The sequence below is a fragment of the Rhinatrema bivittatum genome, chromosome 1, assembly GCF_901001135.1.
Source record: "Rhinatrema bivittatum chromosome 1, aRhiBiv1.1, whole genome shotgun sequence".
Classification (NCBI taxonomy): Eukaryota; Metazoa; Chordata; class Amphibia; order Gymnophiona; family Rhinatrematidae; genus Rhinatrema; species Rhinatrema bivittatum.
In genome coordinates, this window is record NC_042615.1 from 426290272 (window position 1) to 426312020 (window position 21749).

At 42.7% G+C, this 21749-nt stretch overlaps 1 protein-coding gene across 1 annotated transcript in view; it reads left to right on the forward strand.

The window, feature by feature from the left end:
- The window catches only part of ANP32B (acidic nuclear phosphoprotein 32 family member B), a 146385-nt gene extending 127823 nt beyond the window's left edge, over positions 1-18562 (forward strand). The window contains exons 3-4 of the mRNA XM_029612091.1: positions 2744-2866; positions 18263-18562. Of these exons, the coding sequence (XP_029467951.1) occupies positions 2744-2866; positions 18263-18562 (423 nt within the window). The remainder of the gene's footprint in view (positions 1-2743; positions 2867-18262) is intronic.
- The last annotated feature ends 3187 nt before the right edge of the window (positions 18563-21749 follow it).

The following is a 21749-nucleotide window of genomic DNA, read 5'->3' on the forward strand; positions in this document are numbered from 1 at the left end:
CTGTCAGCACCCGCCTGGGATCCTCCCCCGATCTGATCACGCAGGATCAGGGCAGGCCCAGCATGCCACTATCTGCGCGGCCATGCAAGGTCCCTCTTCAGTCTTGTAACATAGAATTCATGAGCGAAAAATGAAAATAAAGCGCATGAAAATCCAACTCTGTGAGATGGTGGATGGGTTTCCTGAGGACTAACATCCTGCTGTCCTAGCAGAACACCTGTTACAGGCAAGCAAATCTGCTTTCTCCTAGGACAACCACTTTTTATGTGATTTGGTGAAAAGTTTTGACAATAAAGATTTGTTATCTCTTATGATTCATGTATAGTTTACATTAGTGTTGAAAGAGTGATAACTATCACCCATTGTGTGTACTTTATACGGTACATCATGAATCTTCCATTGCTTCATGCAAAACTGACTCAATGTAACATTGTTAAGCTGCAAAAAAAATCCCGAAAAACGCAAATTACAATCATGTTTAAATGCTACCTTAATCTGAATTTAAGTATAAACAAAAGATCTAATGTCCTGAAGAAGCCCGATGATAGGCAAAACAAAGGTCTTTGTTGGGACTAAAAGAGACTTAAGTTTTGTGAACAATTTAACTGTGATTAACATCTAATTTTAGGAATCTGCCTATTTATGCAAATGTGATTTATATATGGACATCAGGTTACTTATATAACCTTTTGAATAGGACAGTAGTTTAGGTTTAGTGTGTTCAAAAGATCATAAATGTACACACTCGTTGCTTTACTAGCAATGTTAATCATGATTTGAGATTTGTATAAAAGGTACAAGATATATCCATGATGTAAACTGAGTGAAAGTTGTTACAGCTGCATATAACTGCCAGCAGGCAATTTAGTGTTTTTGTTTTTTTTTAGTTGTCGTCAGTGAACTCGTATTGAGTGAATGGTATGGGTGTTTGGTATGTGTAAGCTGTAAGTGTGAGTAATGTGATATAAAATAAACGGGGAGATATTTAATTTTGCAAATGGTGTCTTGTGTGAATTATTAATTTTTAACATATATATATAAGCTATAATAAAGATTTGTGATATTTATTTTAAATGAACAGTTAAATATATGGGTGTACTCTTATCATTTCACACACACACACACATATTTTATTTTTATATATATATATATATATATATATATTTGTTCAAATAAAGGTATAACTGTAAATTATATTTGAACAAAATTCTAAATGATGCTAGTTAATATAGAAAAATGGAAGTAGAAATCGGGTAAGACTGTATTTGAGAGTTTATTTGCTCCTTTGTTGATTGAAGAGTATTATAAAGAGAATTGGTTAAGTAACAATTTTGTTATATTCTGGTAATATCAAAGGACACTCAGCATTTGGAAAATGGTAATTTGGGCCTAGCAAAAATGTCTACAATTGAAATACAGCAGAAAGCAATTGCGTTAGCCCCATCTGCTGAACCAGTGTCTTTTGAGCTGTTACTTAGTCTCTCTTGGTTGAGTTTACAGGTGTTTGCTGTTTGTTTTGAGCCCATCCTGATTTTCCTTCACTGTAAGGCTAGACATGTAGTTGCAGTTTTTGTTAGGGAAATCAATTACGTCTCCATGTTTCTGGTGTAATATCAGGATTGACTCACTCTTTTGGCATGGAACTTCATGGCCATTCTCCTGCTGCTACACCACAGCTATAAACAAATGTCAGCTATTGTCATGTGCCATGGCTAAAAAAGGTTGAAAAGCATCCCACCAAGATACTTGGGAAAAAATGCAAAACAGAGCTGACTAGATGGTGGCAAATCACTGGGAAAGCAAGATTTATTTTTTATAGATTATCAGATTCCTGCTACACTAACTCTGTGACAGTGTCACATTATAAGCATAGATTAGTTCCTGGGCCAGTGATTCTCAAGTTGGTCCTGGAGTTATCCCCTAGCCAGTCTGGTATTCAGGATACCTGCAGTGAATATGCATACAATTTGCACTGAATGCAACTCTATCATGTATTTCTGAAAAGCAGACTGATTGGAAGAGAGGAGGAGATAGGGAACGTGTGTGTGGCATGGGGAAGTACTCCACAACTGGCATGAAAAACACTTGCTTAGACTACAGTAGAAGCAGTTGAAGGTTATTTCTGCTTTCTTTATCTCTGGAAACCATTATTTACTCTGGAATGGAGACGCAGGCTTCTACGTATCGATAGGACAAATTATCCTGTGACCCTGAACTCCACCCTGTCCTGACCTGCTCACAAACTCCAAACCATCTAGAGCAATCGGTGAGGGTTAGTTTTTTTTTTGGGGGGGGGAGGGGTTGGGAAGGAGTTGTTTAAGTATAATGGGCCAATTTTCAAAGGGTTTAGGGTCCTAACGTTTAGTTAGGCTCCTTAATTGGCCCTTTTGAAAATTTACTAGGGCTGAGTTCCTACATTTAAGATAAATGTGTGTGGCTACAGGGTGGAGTTAAGGTGGGGTGACAGGAGCTTAGCACTGACTTTTAGAACTAGGAACCTAATTTAGGACATGAAATCAAGGGAAGTGATTAGCAGGCCTAAATTTAGGAGCTTGAGTTTAAGGACCTTAAATTTATGTGAATTTTCTAGGGCCCTGAGTTTGGCTGAAAATAAGCACCAGACACAGGAGCCTAAATAATATGAATATTAGTCCCTATGATTTTTAGATTTATTAGTTCTGCTTTTCTTGATGTATCTAGAAAGATTAACTTTCATTCTCTCTCTTTTTTTTTTTTTCTTTAGCTTGAGCTCAGTGACAACAGGATTTCTGGAGGCCTAGATGTATTAGCAGAAAAACTTCCAAACCTCACACATCTAAACCTTAGTGGTAATAAACTGAAAGATATCAGCACATTGGAACCATTGGTATGTATTACACTGGTCAAACTGAACTTAGACTTTCCAGAATATCGAGTATGGTCCTAAAACTGTTATTTATATGGTTTATTCCTTTCTTCTTTGCATATGGCAAAATGTCTTGAAGATGCGACCTTCTTGGGCTGGCCAAGGTTAGAAATGCTACAGAGGCAGCATTCACAGGCCTTGAGAGATAGCGGCAGTGCACAAAATAACACCTGGTAGCCAGTCTCAGTGTGTGTAATAATTAGTGGATTCTGAAGGGAGCTGCTCTATGTGGCCCCTGGCCAAGAATTTTCAATGTTATGACTGGACTGTGTTGGTGATGGGTAGGTGGGAGGGGATATAATAATAATTTTAAAAAAAAAAGTAATTATAAGGGGGAGAGAACCCAGATACTTTGCAAATGAAGGCTTATGGCAGCAAGGCCCAAGAGGGGTCAGTTGTGAGGGCTTTCAGCTCAAAGGAACAGGAGGAAACTGCTGGCTAAATTAAAAAAAAAAAAAAAAAAAAGACTTATGATGTTTTTGGGAAGGAGAGAAGAGGGGTCAAGGTAACCGAAAACTAATGGATTCTTGCATTGTAAAACTGGTCTTAGATGGCTTCTTCTGGTGGAATATTGAGGCAGTTAAAGGTTCTGAGAGCAAAATAAGACTCGTCATAATAGAGTAGCAAATAAAAAGGGGCAAATCTTTTTTTCCTGTATTTATTTTTTTATCTGATGAAAATACAATATTTATTTTTCATTAAACTTCCTTCCGATCCCTTTGTGACTTCAAGAAACCATCACATGCAAAGTTGATGAAAGGCCTGAGGAGCTGAAATCTTTATTGTGATGAGCAATCTGCAAGATCACATGTCCATGTCATTTTGATTTGATTTTATTATTAATTTCTTTTTTTTAATTTTGATGCATTGTTTTGTCCCATCACATCCATAAGCTTGGTTTTCACAGGTAGTACATGATGGTTTCCAGATCTGTTGGGAATCATTTAAGTTGCCAAATCTGGCAGGTATCATAATGCACGGCCTAATAAGACACCCTAAGCTGCAGTATTTGAAACTGTGACCTGGAGGTTGAGAGGAAAACCCTGGAATCTCATGAATTAGTTATAATGTGTGGGTGATGTCATCTAATGGCGCCAACATGAATCCAGCTCTCAAAATATTCATAGGAATTTCCTTGAGTGCATGCTGCCTTGTGAGCTCTTCAGTCTTTATTTTTTTTCTGAGCTACTGCACGGATGTGTCCCAGTCTTAAAAGGTTTTTGACCGTAGTGCTCTAAATTGCCTTGTATCTTTTATTTTTCTAATGCTGCCTCTGAAGCCCCTCAAACAGAATTTATAAGCTGTAAAGGATAAAAAAGGTTTAAATGAATGTGGAAAAGCCTAAAGCCAAGAAGCCCATTGTCAGTGGCTTCAAAGTCTGCATCTGTGGGTGCCGGATGTCCATTACTGATACGCATGCCATCTGCTATCACTGCCTTTATCTGACCTATGTCTCCCCCCCCCCCCCCCCCCCCCAACTGAAATAGACATGGTTGATTGTCTACTAGGGCACAGCATCACTGTGCCCAGACAATGAAGGCCCTAAGGGTGGGTAAGAGTCCAAAAACTTATGCAAGACTGAGTAGTGGAACCACTTCTCATCTAGGAGCAAAGTGTTGCTGGACTGATGATGCAGGAAACTGAGATGGGAATCTTCCCCATCTCATTCCCGCAAACACTGGAAAGCTGCCCTCCACTGTGGTGCCAGTTCCTGGATTTATCTCAGGTCAGGGCTTGCGCATGGCTTGGAATCCTGTGGTCCTGAATAAAGAATCAAAAAGATTGCCCAAATGATGTGAGGAAGAAGAAAATGTTATCGCCATCGCCTTGGTGCTCCACTAGAGCGGGCCTCTCCTTGACATTAAAATGGGATAGGCTTATTGGAACAAGTCGCTTCATCCTTTATAGCACAAAAGATTCCCATGGTGCCAAGTCATTTATTTTTCCCCAGACCTGGGGCCAACTTGGGTGCCATTTGTGTCATTGTCATGGATCTTGCACTCTAAGACATAATCTCATTCAGATTGGCATGCCAAGGTGCATAAGCCCAGGGAACCTGCTGTTGAGGTTAGGGCATGGCAATAGGCACAGCCAGTGCTATCCTTGAACCGAGGCACTAGTCAGCAGGAAGTGTTGACGCAATTGGTATGAAGCACCTCAAAGCCAGTCACAACTGCCACAGTGCAGAGTTTCTCCACTAATTTACAGACTGCCCTTAGTGTTAATGAACCAATCTAGGTTTCTGAAGAGGATGTCTGTCTTCCAACTCCAATGCAGAGAATTCCCCAGCTTGTGGCAACTGTTGGAACTAGTGAAGAATTTCTTTGCTTCTATAATCTGTGGAGATAAGAGGGGGAAATGAGAGCCTCTCCTGTCCAAGATAAAGGAATTTTTCCCACATTGTAGAACCGCCCAAGGTCCCATACCATGTACGCCTTTCTACAAGAGCTTCTGCCTTCAACACAATTTGGATCATTCTCATCCAGAGGAGTTCCCTAATGAATCGAATGGATGAAGTGCAGAATATCTGGTGAGAACTTAGTATAGACATTTCCCCCTCGGAACATTAGAAATCTCATCAGTTGCCTTCATCCTCTTAGAGGTCATGGCTTAGTGTTCTCTATGATCCTGGGAGAAGGAAGGTTGTACAACAATTTCTTTCAGTTCCCTACCCATCCTCTCATGCACCAACAACTTGATCGGTCTCTACAAGTCCAATATAGGTCTTAGGACCTCCCCTGCCCTCTGACTTCTTGGGTGATTAGGAAGTATCTGGAATAGAATCCCTGGCTACATTATTGAGTTGTTTCAATCCCATCCACTGAAGAAGTGACTCCACTTCCAGTTGCAGTTGGGTTGACTGAGAAGGGAAAAACGAAAATGATAAAGGGGATGGAACAGCTCCCCTATGAGGAAAGGTTGAAGAGGTTAGAGCTGTTCAGCTTGGAGAAGAGACAGCTGAGGGGGGATATGATAGAGGTCTTTAAAGTCATGAGAGGTTTTGAAAGAGTAGATGTGACTCTGTTATTTACACTTTCGGATAATAGAAGGACTAGGGGGCACTCCATGAAGTTAGCAAGTAGCACATTTAAAACCAATCGGAGAAAATTCTTTTTCACTCAATGCACAATTAAGTTCTGGAATTTGTTGCCAGAGGAGGTGGTTAGTGCAGTTAGTGTAACTGGGTTCAAAAAAAGGTTTGGATAAGTTCTTGGAGAAGTCCATTAATTGCTATTAATCAAGTTTACTTAGGGGAATAGCTACTGCTATTAATTGCATCAGTAGCATGGGATCTTCTTGGTGTTTGGGTATTTGCCAAGTTCTTGTGGCCTGGTTTGGCCTCTGTTGGAAACAGGATGCTGGGCTTGATGGACTCTTGGTCTGACCCAGTATGGCAATTTCTTATGTTCAAGATGAACGCCCTTTCATTCAATCAAGGGATCGGATATGTGCTCTGGATCTGAAGGAGGATTATATATATTCATCCCTATTCACCCTGCCCATCAGAAGTTCTTCAGGTTTATGGTGAAGGACACACAGTACCAAAAGAAGGTGTTCCCTTTTCGCCTCTGTCACCCCAAGAGTGTTTACATGGTAGTGGTAGCATAGCATTGTTGGTAGGGTGTCTGTGTATTCCCATACCTAGACCATTGGCTGGTGATATAACATCCACTTCAGGAGTTCTAGAGTCCCTTGAGAAGACCATATGGCTCCTCCAGTTCCTGGTCAAATTTGCTAAGTAAAATCTGGTTCCATTTCAAAGAATTCAGTTCATAGGAACCTGAATAGACTTGATTCAGGAGAAAGCGTTTTTCTCTGCAGAAAGAGCAGCTTTCTAAAGGAGCCTGGAAATTCTCTTCTTCAGCAGGACAGAGCGTCAGCAAGGTTGGGCCTGGTTATCCTTAGACACATGGCTGCTAAGGTGCTTATGGTTCCTCCAACTCCTCTGCACATGTGGGGCATTCATTGGGGCCTTCGAAACCAGTGGGATCAACTCTATCAGTTTTTATCCCACCAAATCTCAGTGATCTCTCCCCCCCCCCCCCCCCCCCCCCCACTCCTCCAAATGAGAGCATCCCTTCAGTGATGGATAAATCCAAAGGGTCTAATTGTGGACCTCTCATAGCATGCTGCACTGTATCAAGTGATTCTGTCTAGCATTGCCTCCACCAAGTGTTGGAGGGCACACAGTATTGCTGTGCCCAGTATGGTAGTGTCTAGCTGCTTCTAACAGACTGGGCACAATGATAGAATAACTTTGACTACCAGAAATGTGAGTTTATGCCACCTCGGACCTAGGAATTTAATTTCTAGTGCCAAATCTTGGGGTGAGCATCTATTGTTGAACAGTACATCGGTGCTGTGCATCCCAACTTTGGCACACTGTTTAACTGTAGATGCCCACCCCCAGGGAGCTTACAGTTTGTTCAGTTAGTTGTAAGTATCCTTACCAGAGACCAAATTCTTGCATCTAAGGCCATTTTGGTAAGGAATGGCAGTAAAATCAAAGCATAAAGCTTTGGGTGGGCAGCTACAGCTAGCTTAATAAAGCATTAACTCTCAGTGGAAGAAATGAGGGCACCTACAGCTGCACAGGACACCAAAGTCGAATGCACAGCACCAATGTGCATACCGGTCAGCTGACTGTGCCTGCCTTAGAGGGCTTATGCTTTGATTTTACTTGCCCATGCCTTGCCAAAATAGCATTGCGTATGAGATTAGTGCTGTGCATCCCAACCTGTGGGCACATTCTCTCATTCTAGGCCATTTTGATCAGGAATGTCAAGTAAAATAAAAGAATAAGCTCTCTTGGGAAGGCACCTACATGCAGATGAGCAAAGTACATGCTGGCTGGATAGGCACCAACAGCTGAACAGTACACACTTTGGCACTGTGTGTATATTGTTCAGCAGTTCAGGAAACAAAACGTGACTGCCTGCCTCAAGAGGGCTAATGTTGGAAATTTAGCTCCTGGGTCTGAGGTGGAATAAACTCTAATTTCTGGTGATACTCCACTTTAGACCCAGGAAGAATTTAAATTGGCAGCATATGTTCTCTGGTGCTAGAACCTACAGCTGTGAATAATGCATACGCTCTCTAGGGCCTGCACGTACAGCTGAATAGTATGCTAAACAGTTCAGCTGTAGGTGCTAGCTTGAAAGATCTTACTTTGGAAATGTTACGCCTTTTTTTGGTCCATGGTGGAGTAAACTCACATTTCGGTAGCCATAGTTACTTTTTGCATACCCAGTCTGATAGGAACAGCTAGACATTACCACATAGGCACAGCAATAGAATATCGTGGCCACCAGAAATGTGAATTAACTCCTTGGCCTGAGGTGGAGTAAAAGCTAACTTGAAAATCCATGTTAGTGTTTTAAAACAGGAACAAGGAGGTAAGTGAAGATGGAAGGAATGTGCCCAAAATGGTCTTGCATGCAAGACTGGCACTGTGTACCCTGAGTTGGGCACAATCTCGCATGCACGGCAATTTGGGCAAGGCATGCCAAGTGAAATCAAATGCTAAGCTCTCTGGAGAAGGCACTCTTCCAGCTATGCATCCATAATATTTAGCTGTAGATTGCTGCCCCAGAAAGCAGCTTACCTTCAAGTTTATTTACCATGCCTTGCCACAATGGCGCAGGCACCCATAGCTAAACAATACACACTGGCACTGTGGCACAATGGCATTGGATGTGTGGGGGGGAGGGTTCTCTAGGGCTGTCTCTCTCTCTCTCTCTCTCTCTCCTGTCCACGTGGTAGCCCTCTCTCCGTTTGTTAGTGTTGTAGGTAGGTTGTGTATTGGGGTGTGAATGTGAATGGTACGGAGGAGGGGGGAGGGTGTATAACTGGAGACAATTGAAATAGCTTCATCTGCCACAATTCTGGAAATTTAACTCTTAGGTCTGAAGTGTAGTAAAACTTGACTCAAATTTCTGGTGGCCTTGTCATTCTGTTGCTGTGCCCATAGGATAGTGTCTAGCTGTTTCTACCACCCTGGGCACAGCAGTAGAATAACATTGGCCACCAGAAATGTGATCAAACCAAAGAAAGAGTTAGATTTCAAGCGTAAACTCATTTGACCATGCACCTACAACTGAACAAAATGTAAGTTCTCCGAAGACGAGCAGGATGGTAGTTCTCACACATGGGTGACATCATCAGATGGAGTCCAATGTGGAAAACTATGTCAAAGTTTCTAGAAACTTTGATTAGGCACACTGAGCATGCCCAGCATGCCCTATGCCACGTGTCTACGTGGGGTCCTTCTTCAGTTTCTTTTTTTTCCGCGTTGCTGTGAGCCTTGCGGGTTGATTGTGCTCTAAAAAACCTGGCTTTTGCCTTATGGAAAATTTGATTTTTCACGGTTTTTCACGTTTATTTGCTTCAGGTCCGTTGCCAGGTCCCTTTCAGTGCCTCCATGTAGTGTCCCCAGTCAGGGTTTTCAACATTTGGCTAAGTTTCTTTTCGCGGCTGGTTCCCCCTCCCCCCCCCCATGATGGCAGTGTGTCAGTGCCCGTCGGCCACCATCGCCCGCCGCCATCACCCGTTCTTTTCCCTTTTGTTTTGCCCCTCACCATAGCCATATCTGGTTTTCGCCAATGCCCCCCAGTGTCTGAGAACCATGTCAATCACCGATCCTCATGATGTTTGCATCTTCTGCCTGGGAGCATTGCTTGACATCCAGGGTTGTCGCTCATGTACCCAGATGACCCCGGAGGAACATAGTCTTCGACTCGACAAGATGGATCAGATCTTTGTGTTGAAGTCTGAGCTGGCAGCATTGGCATCGACGAATTACAGAGCTGCACTGATGGATACCACGCCATCAACGTTGGTGGGGCTGTCTGTTCCGTCAAAATTGCCGGTGGATAGGGACACTGGAGAATGACCGCTGTTGAGGAAAAATAGTGGAAAGTGTTCTAAACATCAAAATCACAGAACATATAGAAAGACATGGTTTAATGGAACAAAGTCAGCATGGCTTTACCCAGGGCAAGTCTTGCCTCACAAATCTGCTTCACTTTTTTTAAGGAGTTAATAAACATGTGGATAAAGGTGAACCGGTAGATGTAGTATACTTGGATTTTCAGATGGCGTTTGACAAAGTTCCTCATGAGAGGCTTCTAGGAAAAGTAAAAAGTCATGGTATAGGTGGCGATGTCCTTTCGTGGATTGCAAACTGGCTAAAAGACAGGAAACAGAGAGTAGGATTAAATGGACAATTTTCTCAGTGGAAGGGAGTGGACAGTGGAGTGCCTCAGGGATCTGTATTGGGACTCTTACTTTTCAATATATTTATAAATGATCTGGAAAGAAATACGACGAGTGAGAGAATCAAATTTGCAGATGACACAAAATTGTTCAGAGTAGTTAAATCACAAGCAGATTGTGATAAATTGCAGGAAAACCTTGTGAGGCTGGAAAATTGGGCATCCAAATGGCAGATGAAATTTAATGTGGATAAGTGCAAGGTGATGCATATAGGGAAAAATAACCCATGCTATAATTACACAATGTTGGGTTCCATATTAGGTGCTACAACCCAAGAAAGAGATCTAGGCGTCCTAGTGGATAACACATTGAAATCGTCTGTTCAGTGTGCTGTGGCTGTCAAAAAAGCAAACAGAATGTTGGGAATTATTAGAAAGGGAATGGTGAATAAAACGGAAAATGTCATAATGCCTCTGTATCGCTCCATGGTGAGACCGCACCTTGAATACTGTGTACAATTCTGGTCGCCGCATCTCAAAAAAGATATAATTGCGATGGAGAAGGTACAGAGAAGGGCGACCAAAATAAGGGGAATGGAACAGCTCCCCTATGAGGAAAGACTAAAGAGGTTAGGACTTTTCATCTTGGAGAAGAGACGGCTGAGGGGGGATATGATAGAGATGTTTAAAATCATGAGAGGTCTAGAACGGGTAGATGTGAATTGGTTATTTACTCTTTCGGATAGTAGAAAGACTAGGGGGCACTCCATGAAGTTAGCATGGGGCACATTTAAAACTAATCGGAGAAAGTTCTTTTTTACTCAATGCACAATTAAACTCTGGAATTTGTTGCCAGAGGATGTGGTTAGTGCAGTTAGTATAGCTGTGTTTAAAAAAGGATTGGATAAGTTCTTGGAGGAGAAGTCCATTACCTGCTATTAAGTTCACTTAGAGAATAGCCACTGCCATTAGCAATGGTAACATGGTATAAACTTAATTTTTGGGTACGTGCCAGGTTCTTATGGCCTGGATTGGCCACTGTTGGAAACAGGATGCTGGGCTTGATGGACCCTTGGTCTGACCCAGTATGGCATTTTCTTATGTTCCTATGTTGATCTTCTCCAGTCCAAAGATGCCGGGTTCGTCAGCTTCTCCACCGGGGAAGAACCAGGCCGAGCATCGAGGGAAGCCTAAGAAGCATCAGTACCGGTCCCCTTTAATGTTCAATGCCAGGCACGGGGATGCACTGACGTTTGCCACAATGCCCCCGAAGCAACCCTTTCGTGAGGAGCACCCATCCTCCATTGATGCTGGGGTACTCAGTGGTCTTCACCAGTCCTGGTGCCAGTTGCTGATCCCCTTCGCGGGTCCTAGGAAGATCTGGCCTGAGGACTTAATCTTTGCAGGTTTTGTGAGGGTGATGGTGGAAGCCATCCTATTCCAGCTTTTAACTGAAGAGGATGCCAGGCGCAGTATGCTTGAGATCCTTCAGTTGTGGAGACTCATAAGGAGAACATGGGGGTCCCAGTACACGAGATACTTAAGAAGTTGCTGCTGAGGATTTGGGAACATCCCCTCATAGTGCCTCCCATTAATAAGAAGGCAGACGGGGTTTACCTCGTCCAGAAGGATGCCATATAAGTTAAGCATCAGCTGCCTCACCAGTCGATGGTGGTCGAATCTGCCCTCAAGAAGGCCTAGCACTCTTGGAAGGACCACAGGGCGATGGACGCTCTTGAGAGGAAGGTGTTCGAAGGCACCATGCTTATTGCCCGCATTGCCACCTACCAGCTCTATATGAGCCAATTCTCGCGGGACATCTGGAGGGCAGATGCAGAAGATGGCTAAGCAGCTGCCTCAACAGGAGGAAGATACCCTCATGTTGCTGGTGCACAAGGGTCTGGAGTGCAGGAAATGCAAGGTCCATGCGACCTACAATGTTTTTGAGACTGCATCTGAGGGCTCTGCAGTGGGAATTGGGGCCCGCAGGATGGCATGGCTGCAGGCCTTGGATCTCCGACCACGGGTACAGGAAAGACTCGCTAACATGCCGTGTACTGGAGAGAATCTCTTTGGAGATAGGGTGACGGATGTTGTGGTCCAATTCCGGGAACATCATGAAACCATCCAACAACTCTCTGCCAGTACTCCAGACCCGTCCTCATCCTCTAGGAGGCCGGCGAGGCCTGGCCCAGGAACTTTCTTTTGCCAAAGGAAGTACTATCCTCCGCCTCAAATCCCATCCACACCATCTGAGCTCCCATGGCCGTCCCAGAAAGCAGAGAGCTCCCAAGCTCCAGCCAGCTCCTCAGTCAACTTCGGCGACAGGGTTTTGACTGGGCCACAGGGAGTGTAAGCCAGTTGCCCATACCCAGGATGATGGACTCTCCAGTTGGGGGCAGGCTGCGGATTTTTGCGAACCAGTGGCCCAGTGTAACTTCGGACCAGTGTGTTCTAGCCATCATCCGCCAGGGGTACCAACTGAATCTATTAGATATCCCGCCAAATTGCCCTCTGTCCGTTTTTGGGGCCGGTAGCGCATCAGGAGATACCAAGAACGGAGCTCTCCTCCCTCTTAATGGCCAGAGCGGTGGAGCCCGTACCACCAGGGCAAAGAGGCTAAGGATTTTACTCCAGGTACTTCCTGATTCCAAAGAGAACAGGAGGACTCAGTCCAGTCCTCGACCTGAGGGCCTTGAACAAGTTTCTAAAGAAAAGTTTAAGATGGTTTCTCTGGGCATCTTGACCCCTCTTTTGCAAAAAGGGGACTGGCTATGGTCCCTCTACCTATAGGCTGCTTACACCCATATCGAGATCTTCCCCAGTTGCAGGAAGTATCTCTGATTTGTGGTGGGAAAACAGCACTTCCAGTACCGGGTGTTGCTGTTTGGGTTTGCATCCTCCCCACGGGTCTTCACAAAATGCCTGGCCAAGGGGACAGCACATCTCTGCAGACTGGGAGTGCATGTATTCCTGTATCTGGACAATTGGCTGGTCAAGAGCACATCTCAGGCAGGGGCCACCAGGTCCATGTGCTTGACCGTTCGAGTGTTGGAGTCACTAGGATTCATTCTCAACTACCCAAAGTCCCATCTCAATTTGTCACCTCAATTGGACTTCATCATTGCCCTGCTAGACATGGCTCATGCCAAGGTCTTTCTGCCATGCCAGAGGGCAGTCACCTTGGCATCCATTGTGGCAGAAGTTCAAAGAGCCAGCAGGCATCAAGCCTGGCACATGTTGAGGCTGTTGGGCCACATGGTCATGACCGTCCATGTCACTCCCTTGGCACGCTTGCAGATGCACAGAGTCCAGTGGACCCTGAGATCACAGTGGTGTCAAGCCACTCAGAACCTGCAGGATTGCATCCAAGTCACCCTGTCTCTCAGGGACTCTTTGTCCTGGTTGTGGGTACTATCCACTCTTGAACAGGGGATTTCCTTTCGGAGTCTCTCTGCTCAAATTTTACTAACCATGGATACATCAACCCTAGGGTGGAGAACTCATGTGGATGGGCTTGGCACCCAGCGTTTGTGACCCGCTCAGGAACGTTCTTGTCAAATCAACTTCCTGGAGCTCCGGGCGATCAGGTACACACTATGGGCTTTCAGAGATCGGCTGTCCAACAAAGTTGTCATGATCCAGACCGACAAGCAAGTAGCCATGTGGTATGCCACAAGCAGGGATGCACAGGTTTGTACCTCCTAAGTCAGGAAGTGGTCCAGATTTGGTCGTAGGCCCTGTCTCACAGAATCGTGCTCAAGGCCATGTACCTGTCCGGGATGGAGAACATGGTAGCGGACAGACTGAATCGAGCCTTCCCCACGAGTGGTCCCTGGACCCAGGAGATAACAAATTGTATATTCCATCTCTGGGGGAGCCCAGACATAGATCTGTTTGCATCCCCCTGCAACAGGAAGGTACCTCGATTCAGCTCCCTGTCCAGATCAAACAGCAAACCAGCTTCAGACGCCCTGGCCTATCACTGGGACAAGGGTCTTCTGTGCGCATATCCTCCAATTCCCTTAGTGGCGAAGACTCTCTTGAACTTCGCAATAACAAAGGGATTATGATCCTCATATCCCCTGATTGGCCAAAACAGGTCTGGTTTCCGCTCCTGCAGAGTTGTCCATCCAGAAACCAATCAGTCTAGTGACTTCCCCAGATCTCATTACACAAGATCAGGGCAGGCTGTGGCATCCCAAACTCCAGGCCCTGTTGCTGACAGCCTGGATGTTGAGAGGTTAGCTCTGCAGCCACTTGATTTTTCTGAGGATGTGTCTTGGGTCCTGGTGGCTTCTAGAAAGCCTTCCACTAGAAAGTCCTATGGACTGAACTGGAGGAGTTTATCCATGTGGTGTGAGCAGAAGGCCCTAGATCCATTCTCCTGCCTCACACAAAATCTGCTTGAATATCTTCTATACCTTTCAGAGGCTGGCTTAAAAACCAACTCAAAGTTCGTCTTAGTGCAGTTGGTGCATACCACCACGGTATAGATGGTACTCCTATCTCTATACAGCCTATAATTGTATGTTTCAAGCAGGACTTGCTTCAATCGAAGCCTCCCCTAAGGCCTCCTGTTGTATCTTAGGACTTCAACATCATGATAGCTCAGCTGATGAAAGCTCCTTTTGAGCCGCTGTGCACCTGTGACCTGAAGTACCTGACTTGGAAGGTCATATTTTTTGATGGCATTCACTTCAGCATACAGGGCCAGCGATCTCCAGGCCTTAGTGACTTATCCACCTTATACTAAGTTTTATCATGAAAGGGTAGTCTTGCATACACACCCTAAGTTCCAGCCTAAAGGTGGTGACAGATTTCCATCTTAATCAGTTGTCCTGCCAGTTTTCTTTCCCAGGCCCTATATGCACCAAAGTGAACGAGCACTGCACAGTTTTGACTGCAAGCGAGCCTTAGCCTTCTGTCTAGAGCAGATAGAGGCCCATGGACAGTCCACCCAACTTTTGTTTCTTTTGATAAGAACAGGTTGGGCATTGCCAAACAGAATATCCAGTAGGCTAGCAGATTGCATCTCCTTCTGTTAAGCATTTATTTATTTAAAAGATTTATATACCGCAAAATTGGGAGGAGACCTGTCCGGCTAAGCAGTTTACAAAGATAAAACATACATAATTAAAAATTTACAATATGGACAAAAACAATATACATCATTAAAAAATACACTTCAAAAGAACTAAAAACATATCCATTAATCTTCAAGAATATTAAAAAGACATATGGCAGTCATTTTGGTAAGTTTGTACTCGAGGCTGTCAGCACTTATGAAGGATTTGTTAAGTAGTAATATAGGCTGCGGTAAAAAGGTATGTTTTTAGAGCCTTTTTGAATTCTTTAGTATTTCTTCTGGAATAGCATTCCAAAGGGTTGGCCTGGCAACTGAAAAAGCGCGTTTACGTGTCAGATCTAGATGTGCTTATTTTACTGATGGTATCTCCAGCGTACATTTGTCCATTGAATGTAGTTGCCTTGTGGGTTTGTAAATTCTAAGAAGGGCACAAAGCCATACTGAGTTGGCGTTATGTAGTAGATTGTGTATTATGGTTAGAATTTTATAGGTAATATGGTAGGATATTGGTAGCCAATGTAAATATTGCAAAACCGGAGTAATGTGTTCTCTGCGAGGGATATTCTATAGTACACGAGCAGTGGCATTTTGAACAAGTTGTAGAGGGTGTGTAGTGACCTTCGGCAGACCTAGATATAGAGCGTTGCAATAGTCCAGACTTGTTAAGATGAGGGATTGAGTCACAGAACGGAAATCAGATGATAATAGAAGTGGTTTTAATTTTTTTAGCATATGGAGCTTAAAAAATGATTATTTTTTTTTTTACTAATACTGATATATTGTTTGTCATAGAAAGTCTGCCATCTATTATAGTACCCAAGTTTTTTGCATGAGGTTTTATTGCAATTTCTTGCCCTTCAAATATAAATGTAGCGGGTGGTTGAAATATGGAGTCTGGTACTACTGATAAAAATATTAATTCTGTTTTTGAAGTATTTAATTTTAGTCTATTATGTGATAGCCAAGTTTAAAAGATAGATTGAGGCCAGCTAAAAGATGACACAAAGGTAGCAGATAGATGTTAAAAAGTAACGTTGATAGTGAAGACCCTTGTGGGACGCCAGATTTAGCGGTGTACCATTCTGATTTTGAGTTACAACAGTAATTCTTTGTGAACGATCTGAAATAAAAGAACTAAATCATTTTTTTTACTGTACCACTGATTCCTATTTGTTCAAGGTTGAGCAATAGGATATCATGATTCAGAGTTTCAAATGCCGCTGATATATCAAGAAATACCATGATGTAGTCTGTACCGGGACTGCATCTTGGGGGTCATGTCAAGGCTCATTCTGTCAGAGCCATGGCAGCGTCGGTGACTCATTTGCGAGCAGTTCCCATGAAGGAGATCTGCAAGGATGCAACGTGGAGTACTCTCCACACATTCACATCACATTACTGTCTGGATAGGGATGGACAACATGACAGTAGATTCGGCTAGTCTGTCCTCTGGAACCTGTTTGAGGTATAGAACCCACCTCTCCCATCCTAGTACCTGTTGTTTGTGTTCAGGTTGTCTCCCCCTCTGTTACCAATAGCACTGGTGGTGTTGTGCCCGTTGGCATCTGGTTAGGTGTCTATTGGTCCCCTTTTGTGTTGGGGAGCAGCGTGTAGCTAGGGATTCACCCATGTGTAAGGACTACCATCCTGCTTGTTCTCTGAGAAAGCAGAGTTGCTTACCTGTAACAGGTGTTCTCAGAAGACAGGATGTTAGTCTTCACGAAACCTACCCACCACCCCGCGGAATTGGGTTTATTGTATTTTTTTTATTTTATCATAATTCTATGTTATGAGACTGAAGAGGGACCCCACGGACGTGTAGGATAGGGCATGCTGGGCATGCTCTGTGTGCCTAGTCAAAGTTTCTAGAAACTTTGACATGTTTTCCACATCGGGCGCCATTTGATGTCACCCATGTGTGAGGACTAACATCCTGCTGTCCTCAGAGAATAACCGTTACAGGTAAGCAACTCTGCTATATCTGGGGAAGGCATTTTGGAGCTGTGAATCCTGATTTTGACATACTTTTCAGCTGTAGGTGCCTTCCCTAGAGAGCTTACACTGGAAATATGTCCTTCCTGAATACAATAATATATAGCATTGGCCACCAGAAATGTGATTTTACTCCACTTCAGATCCAGGAGGTAAATTTCCAGCGTAAGCTTTCTGAGGAAAACATCAATCCACAGGCTGTCTTTCTTTTCCTGACCTGAGCCTGCACCTCATATAAACTAAACTCCTGGTCCTAGATGGAGTAAATTCTCATTTCTGGTGGCTGAAGTTATTCTGTTGCTGTGCCTTGTGTGGTAGAAGCAATTAGTCAATACCACATTGGGCATAGTAATAGAATTAGCATGACCACCAGAAATATGAGTTCAATTTTACTCCTGCTCTGACCCAGGAGTTAAATTTTCAGCACAAAAAAATGTACCTTAAGCTGTCTGCTCTTTAAAGTGCTTCTCTGCATTTCTGGGAAATAGCTAATGCCTTCTTTTCTATGGCATTTGCATGCACTTGTGCTAATTTTAGCACTGGTTTTTACTCCTGTTTTAGCATGGAAAAATGTTTTGACTAAGCTATGTTTGTTTTGAGTGGGCCATAAGGAGTGTAAGCTAAAACAGAGTAAAAACCAGTGCTAATATATTGGTGCCTTAATGTTGATTCACGGTGGAGTATTATGGTACTTTAAAACTTTCTTTAGCAGGACTTATTGTATTGTTACTCTACCTGTCAGCAGTTGGGGAGGGAAGAATGTATTCACTTAATCTCTTTACAGAAAGGATGTTTTTTCAAACTGAGGCTTTGATTTAGTAAGATACTTTTCTCATTCTATGCCTATGGAGGGGAAGCTTTGTAAACCAAGACCTCAGTATAACATAGAATTCTATTTGAGATCAGTCACTCAGCATGTTTACTATATGGCTTTGTCTTTTACATTTGTTATGGTGCTTTAAAAGGATTGTTTGATTTATTAGAACCTTTTCTGTTCTTCTCGTCTCTTTTCCTCCCCTTCCCTCCCGTCTCCACCTTCTCCATCATTACCACCAAATGCAGAAAAAGTTAGAATCTCTGAAGAGTTTGGACCTGTTTAATTGTGAGGTGACAAACTTGAATGATTACAGAGAAAGTGTCTTCAAGCTGCTCCCTCAGCTAACGTACCTGGATGGCTATGACCAGGAAGACCAAGAAGCCCCCGATTCTGATGCAGAGGCAGATGGGGATGGTGTGGATGAAGAGGATGATGATGAAGGCAAGTCCCTGTTGGGGTTTGATTATCAATTGCTGATTCACCTTGACCAAAGAGTCAGAACATATTCTCCAGATGAGCTTTTAGTTAATTTCTCTATAGTCTAATTATTACAATGTACCTAGAAAATACTACAGTATCTCTCTTCTTATGCTTTTAAAGCTCAATATTTATAAAAACAGATAACTTATCCAGCTAAAGTTAACTGGATAAGTTGTTAGCAGTGTTCAGCGGAATAAACTTTCTGCTAAATATCTTTGAATAAAATTATTTGGGGAGAGTAGCTGGATTACTTTGAAGCCTAACTGGCTATGTTTGAATATCACCATTTAGGTTTCAAAGGGTACATGTACGTGGATAACATTTTGACCTTAATTAGCTATATTCAAAAAAATATAGCTGGTAAAGTAGCGATGCCAGATTAAAAAAAAAAAAAATTAGCAGTCCTGCCGATCTGACTCCCCACCCTAGTGAAACAAAGGTGGGGAGTTTCGCCACCCAAATTTTCAGAGGGAAAAGACCTGCAGGTTCCCCCCACCCACTTCTCCCTGGGATTCCAAATTTCACTCCTTTAAAATATAAGACAGAAAGTTTCACGATACCAAATTAAAGCATCCTGGGCTTGCTTCTATTAGTTTCTAAACTGTTAGGGGGGGGGGTTACATAAGGATAGAATCTGTTCTGTGGCATTCTGGAGTGGTTTCCCTTATCTGAGGCCCTCCTGCTAAGAAACTCTTCTCAGGACTTCCTTTTCTACTTACAGAGCAGTATTTCAACTTCACCCACTCAGAAAGTTCTTGATGGGCTATGGCACTAGAGTTTAGTACTGTCCAGCTTCAAATGGGCAAAGTGAGCTTAAAATAAAAAAATGGGTTTGTGCTTCGGTATTCTCTCTGACATTTATTGCAAATTGCCATCCTATTCCGTTTCTTTAAAGACTAATTAAAGGCAAAGAAAATCTTTAAAATCAAGGCCACACAATTGGTTTGATGATTAAACATTGCAATATATGAAACCATAGCTATTTACTTTTTTCTCCTTCACCATGGTCCTCCTGCCTAGTTGGCACCTGTACTAACCTTGCACATCTCTGTGCTAGTGGAGGAGATCTGGGGGTGAGTTGCCATTTTTATGACTCCTATTCCACTCACACCTTTTTCATTTTACTTTTCTGCTCTTCCCCCAGGCTTTGGGCCATTCCTTTGACGAAGGGATCTGGGCTGGGTTCTTAATTCACCCTACGTTTTGATCAGCAAGTGTCATCCTTGAGCAACCCTCAAGGCTCTTTCTAAACGGGCTTTTGAGCATAGCTGTCTCTGCATTGGCCAATCTCTGGCCACAGTAATGTTGTTAGAGGTAAAACCCACTACCCCTGTATTTTCATCTGCCCATTTGAGTGGTAATTTAAAAATTGATTAATACTAAAACCATTTATAAATTGTTAGCAGATGAAACACATATTAGGAACCTTATTTCTCATTATTTAATTTTAATTCTTAAGTTACATAAATGCTTTGAAGTTTTTGAAAGTTTCTTATGTAAGTAAATCTGGCTGCTGTTCTCCTGATTAGTATCAAAGACATGCTAGTGATAGCATCAGTATAAGAACAACATAAACAATTCAAGCGGAGAGGGGAGGAGACTTTAAAAACAGAGTCTGTGTCTATTAAAAATAGGCATATAGGTTCTCATGTAAAATAAAAGTAACAGGAGAAAATACAAAGAGAACCAACAGAGCCAAAAAATGGGAGAGAATATTTTGAGGGAATACAACAGGGGGGGGGGGGCAGGTGGGAATCTTTTACCAGTGGATAGACTGGATTTAATTCTTCACCTTTCCTAATAGAAACATGACGGCAGAAAAAGACCCATATGGCCCATCCAGTCTGCACATCTGCCAAGCCTTTACATTACCATCATTCCCTCAGAGATCCCCTGTATTTATCCCTTGCTTTCTTGAATTCAGATACCGTTTATGCTTCCACCAGCTCCAGTGAGAGGTAATTCCATGCATCCACCCTCTCTGTAAAGAAATATTTCCTAAGATTACTCCTGAGTTTCACTCTCATCCCATGATCCCTTGTTCTAAAGCTTCCATTCCACTGAAAGAGGCTATCCTCCTGTGCATGGAAACCTTAAGAGATATTTAAATATCTCTATCACATCTCCCCTCTCACCTTTCCACTAAGGTATACATGTTTAGATCTTTAAGACCACTGATAAGTCACATTCTGGACTAACTCCAACCAGTTTATATCTTTTTGAAGAGAAGATTGAAATGTGACTTTAGATCTGTGCTTCAAGCTTTACTTTTTGCCAATATTGACTATTGTAATGCACTGTTACTAGGCATACCACAGACTTTTACAAGTATTCCAAAATGCTGCGGCCAGGATCCTGTCCGTAAAAAGAAATGTGATCACATTACACCTACATTAATTTCTTTACATTGGCTTCTGATTAGCTCTTGAATTCATTATAAAGTGAATAAAGTGAGAATTCATTATAAAGTGAATAAAGTGAGATTTGAGATCGGCCAATAAAGAACTCTTGTCAATTCCTACAATTAAATCTGCACGTCTCAGCCAAGTAAGAGACAGAGCCCTATCAATAGCAGGATCAAAACTGTAGAATACGTTACCATCTCAATTACGGCTGCAACAGGATAAAAAGAAGTTCTAAGCTGATCTTAAGACATGGCTGTTCAATACGGCTTACACTGAAAATGAGAAATAGGCATGCATGCTAATTTAACATCTACAGCACTTTATTTTTAGTTAGTTATTTTTTTTGGAAATGATAAATGTGTTCTTAGTACTTTTAATTATTTAACACTTATTATAAAATATTTTAGTTTTAACAATTTCTATTTTAACAGCTATTGTGTTTCTCGTAATTTCTGATCTTATAATTATTTTAGCTGTTAATCTCCTTTTATGATATGATTGTAATTTCATTGCTTTTATCTATTTTATTGAAATGTTAACCGCTATGAAGGCTTTGCTGAGACAACGGTATATAAATGACAATAAACCTTAAAGCAAGATACAGCTCAGACACAGTAGGTAGGCCCTGTTCCAAAAAGGACTTGTATCTGCAGCAGTGGTGGGCAAAGTGACTTGTCCAAGGTGGGAGAAGTAGGATTTGAACCCTGACTTTCTGATTCTCAGCCTGCTGCTCTAACTCTTATGGCCACTCGTCCATGAACCTGTTGATAAGAACACGGGGGGGCGCAATATTTAGCTGCAGAGCAGCTACTTAAGTCAGATGGGTACACCTATCTGGCTTACTTAC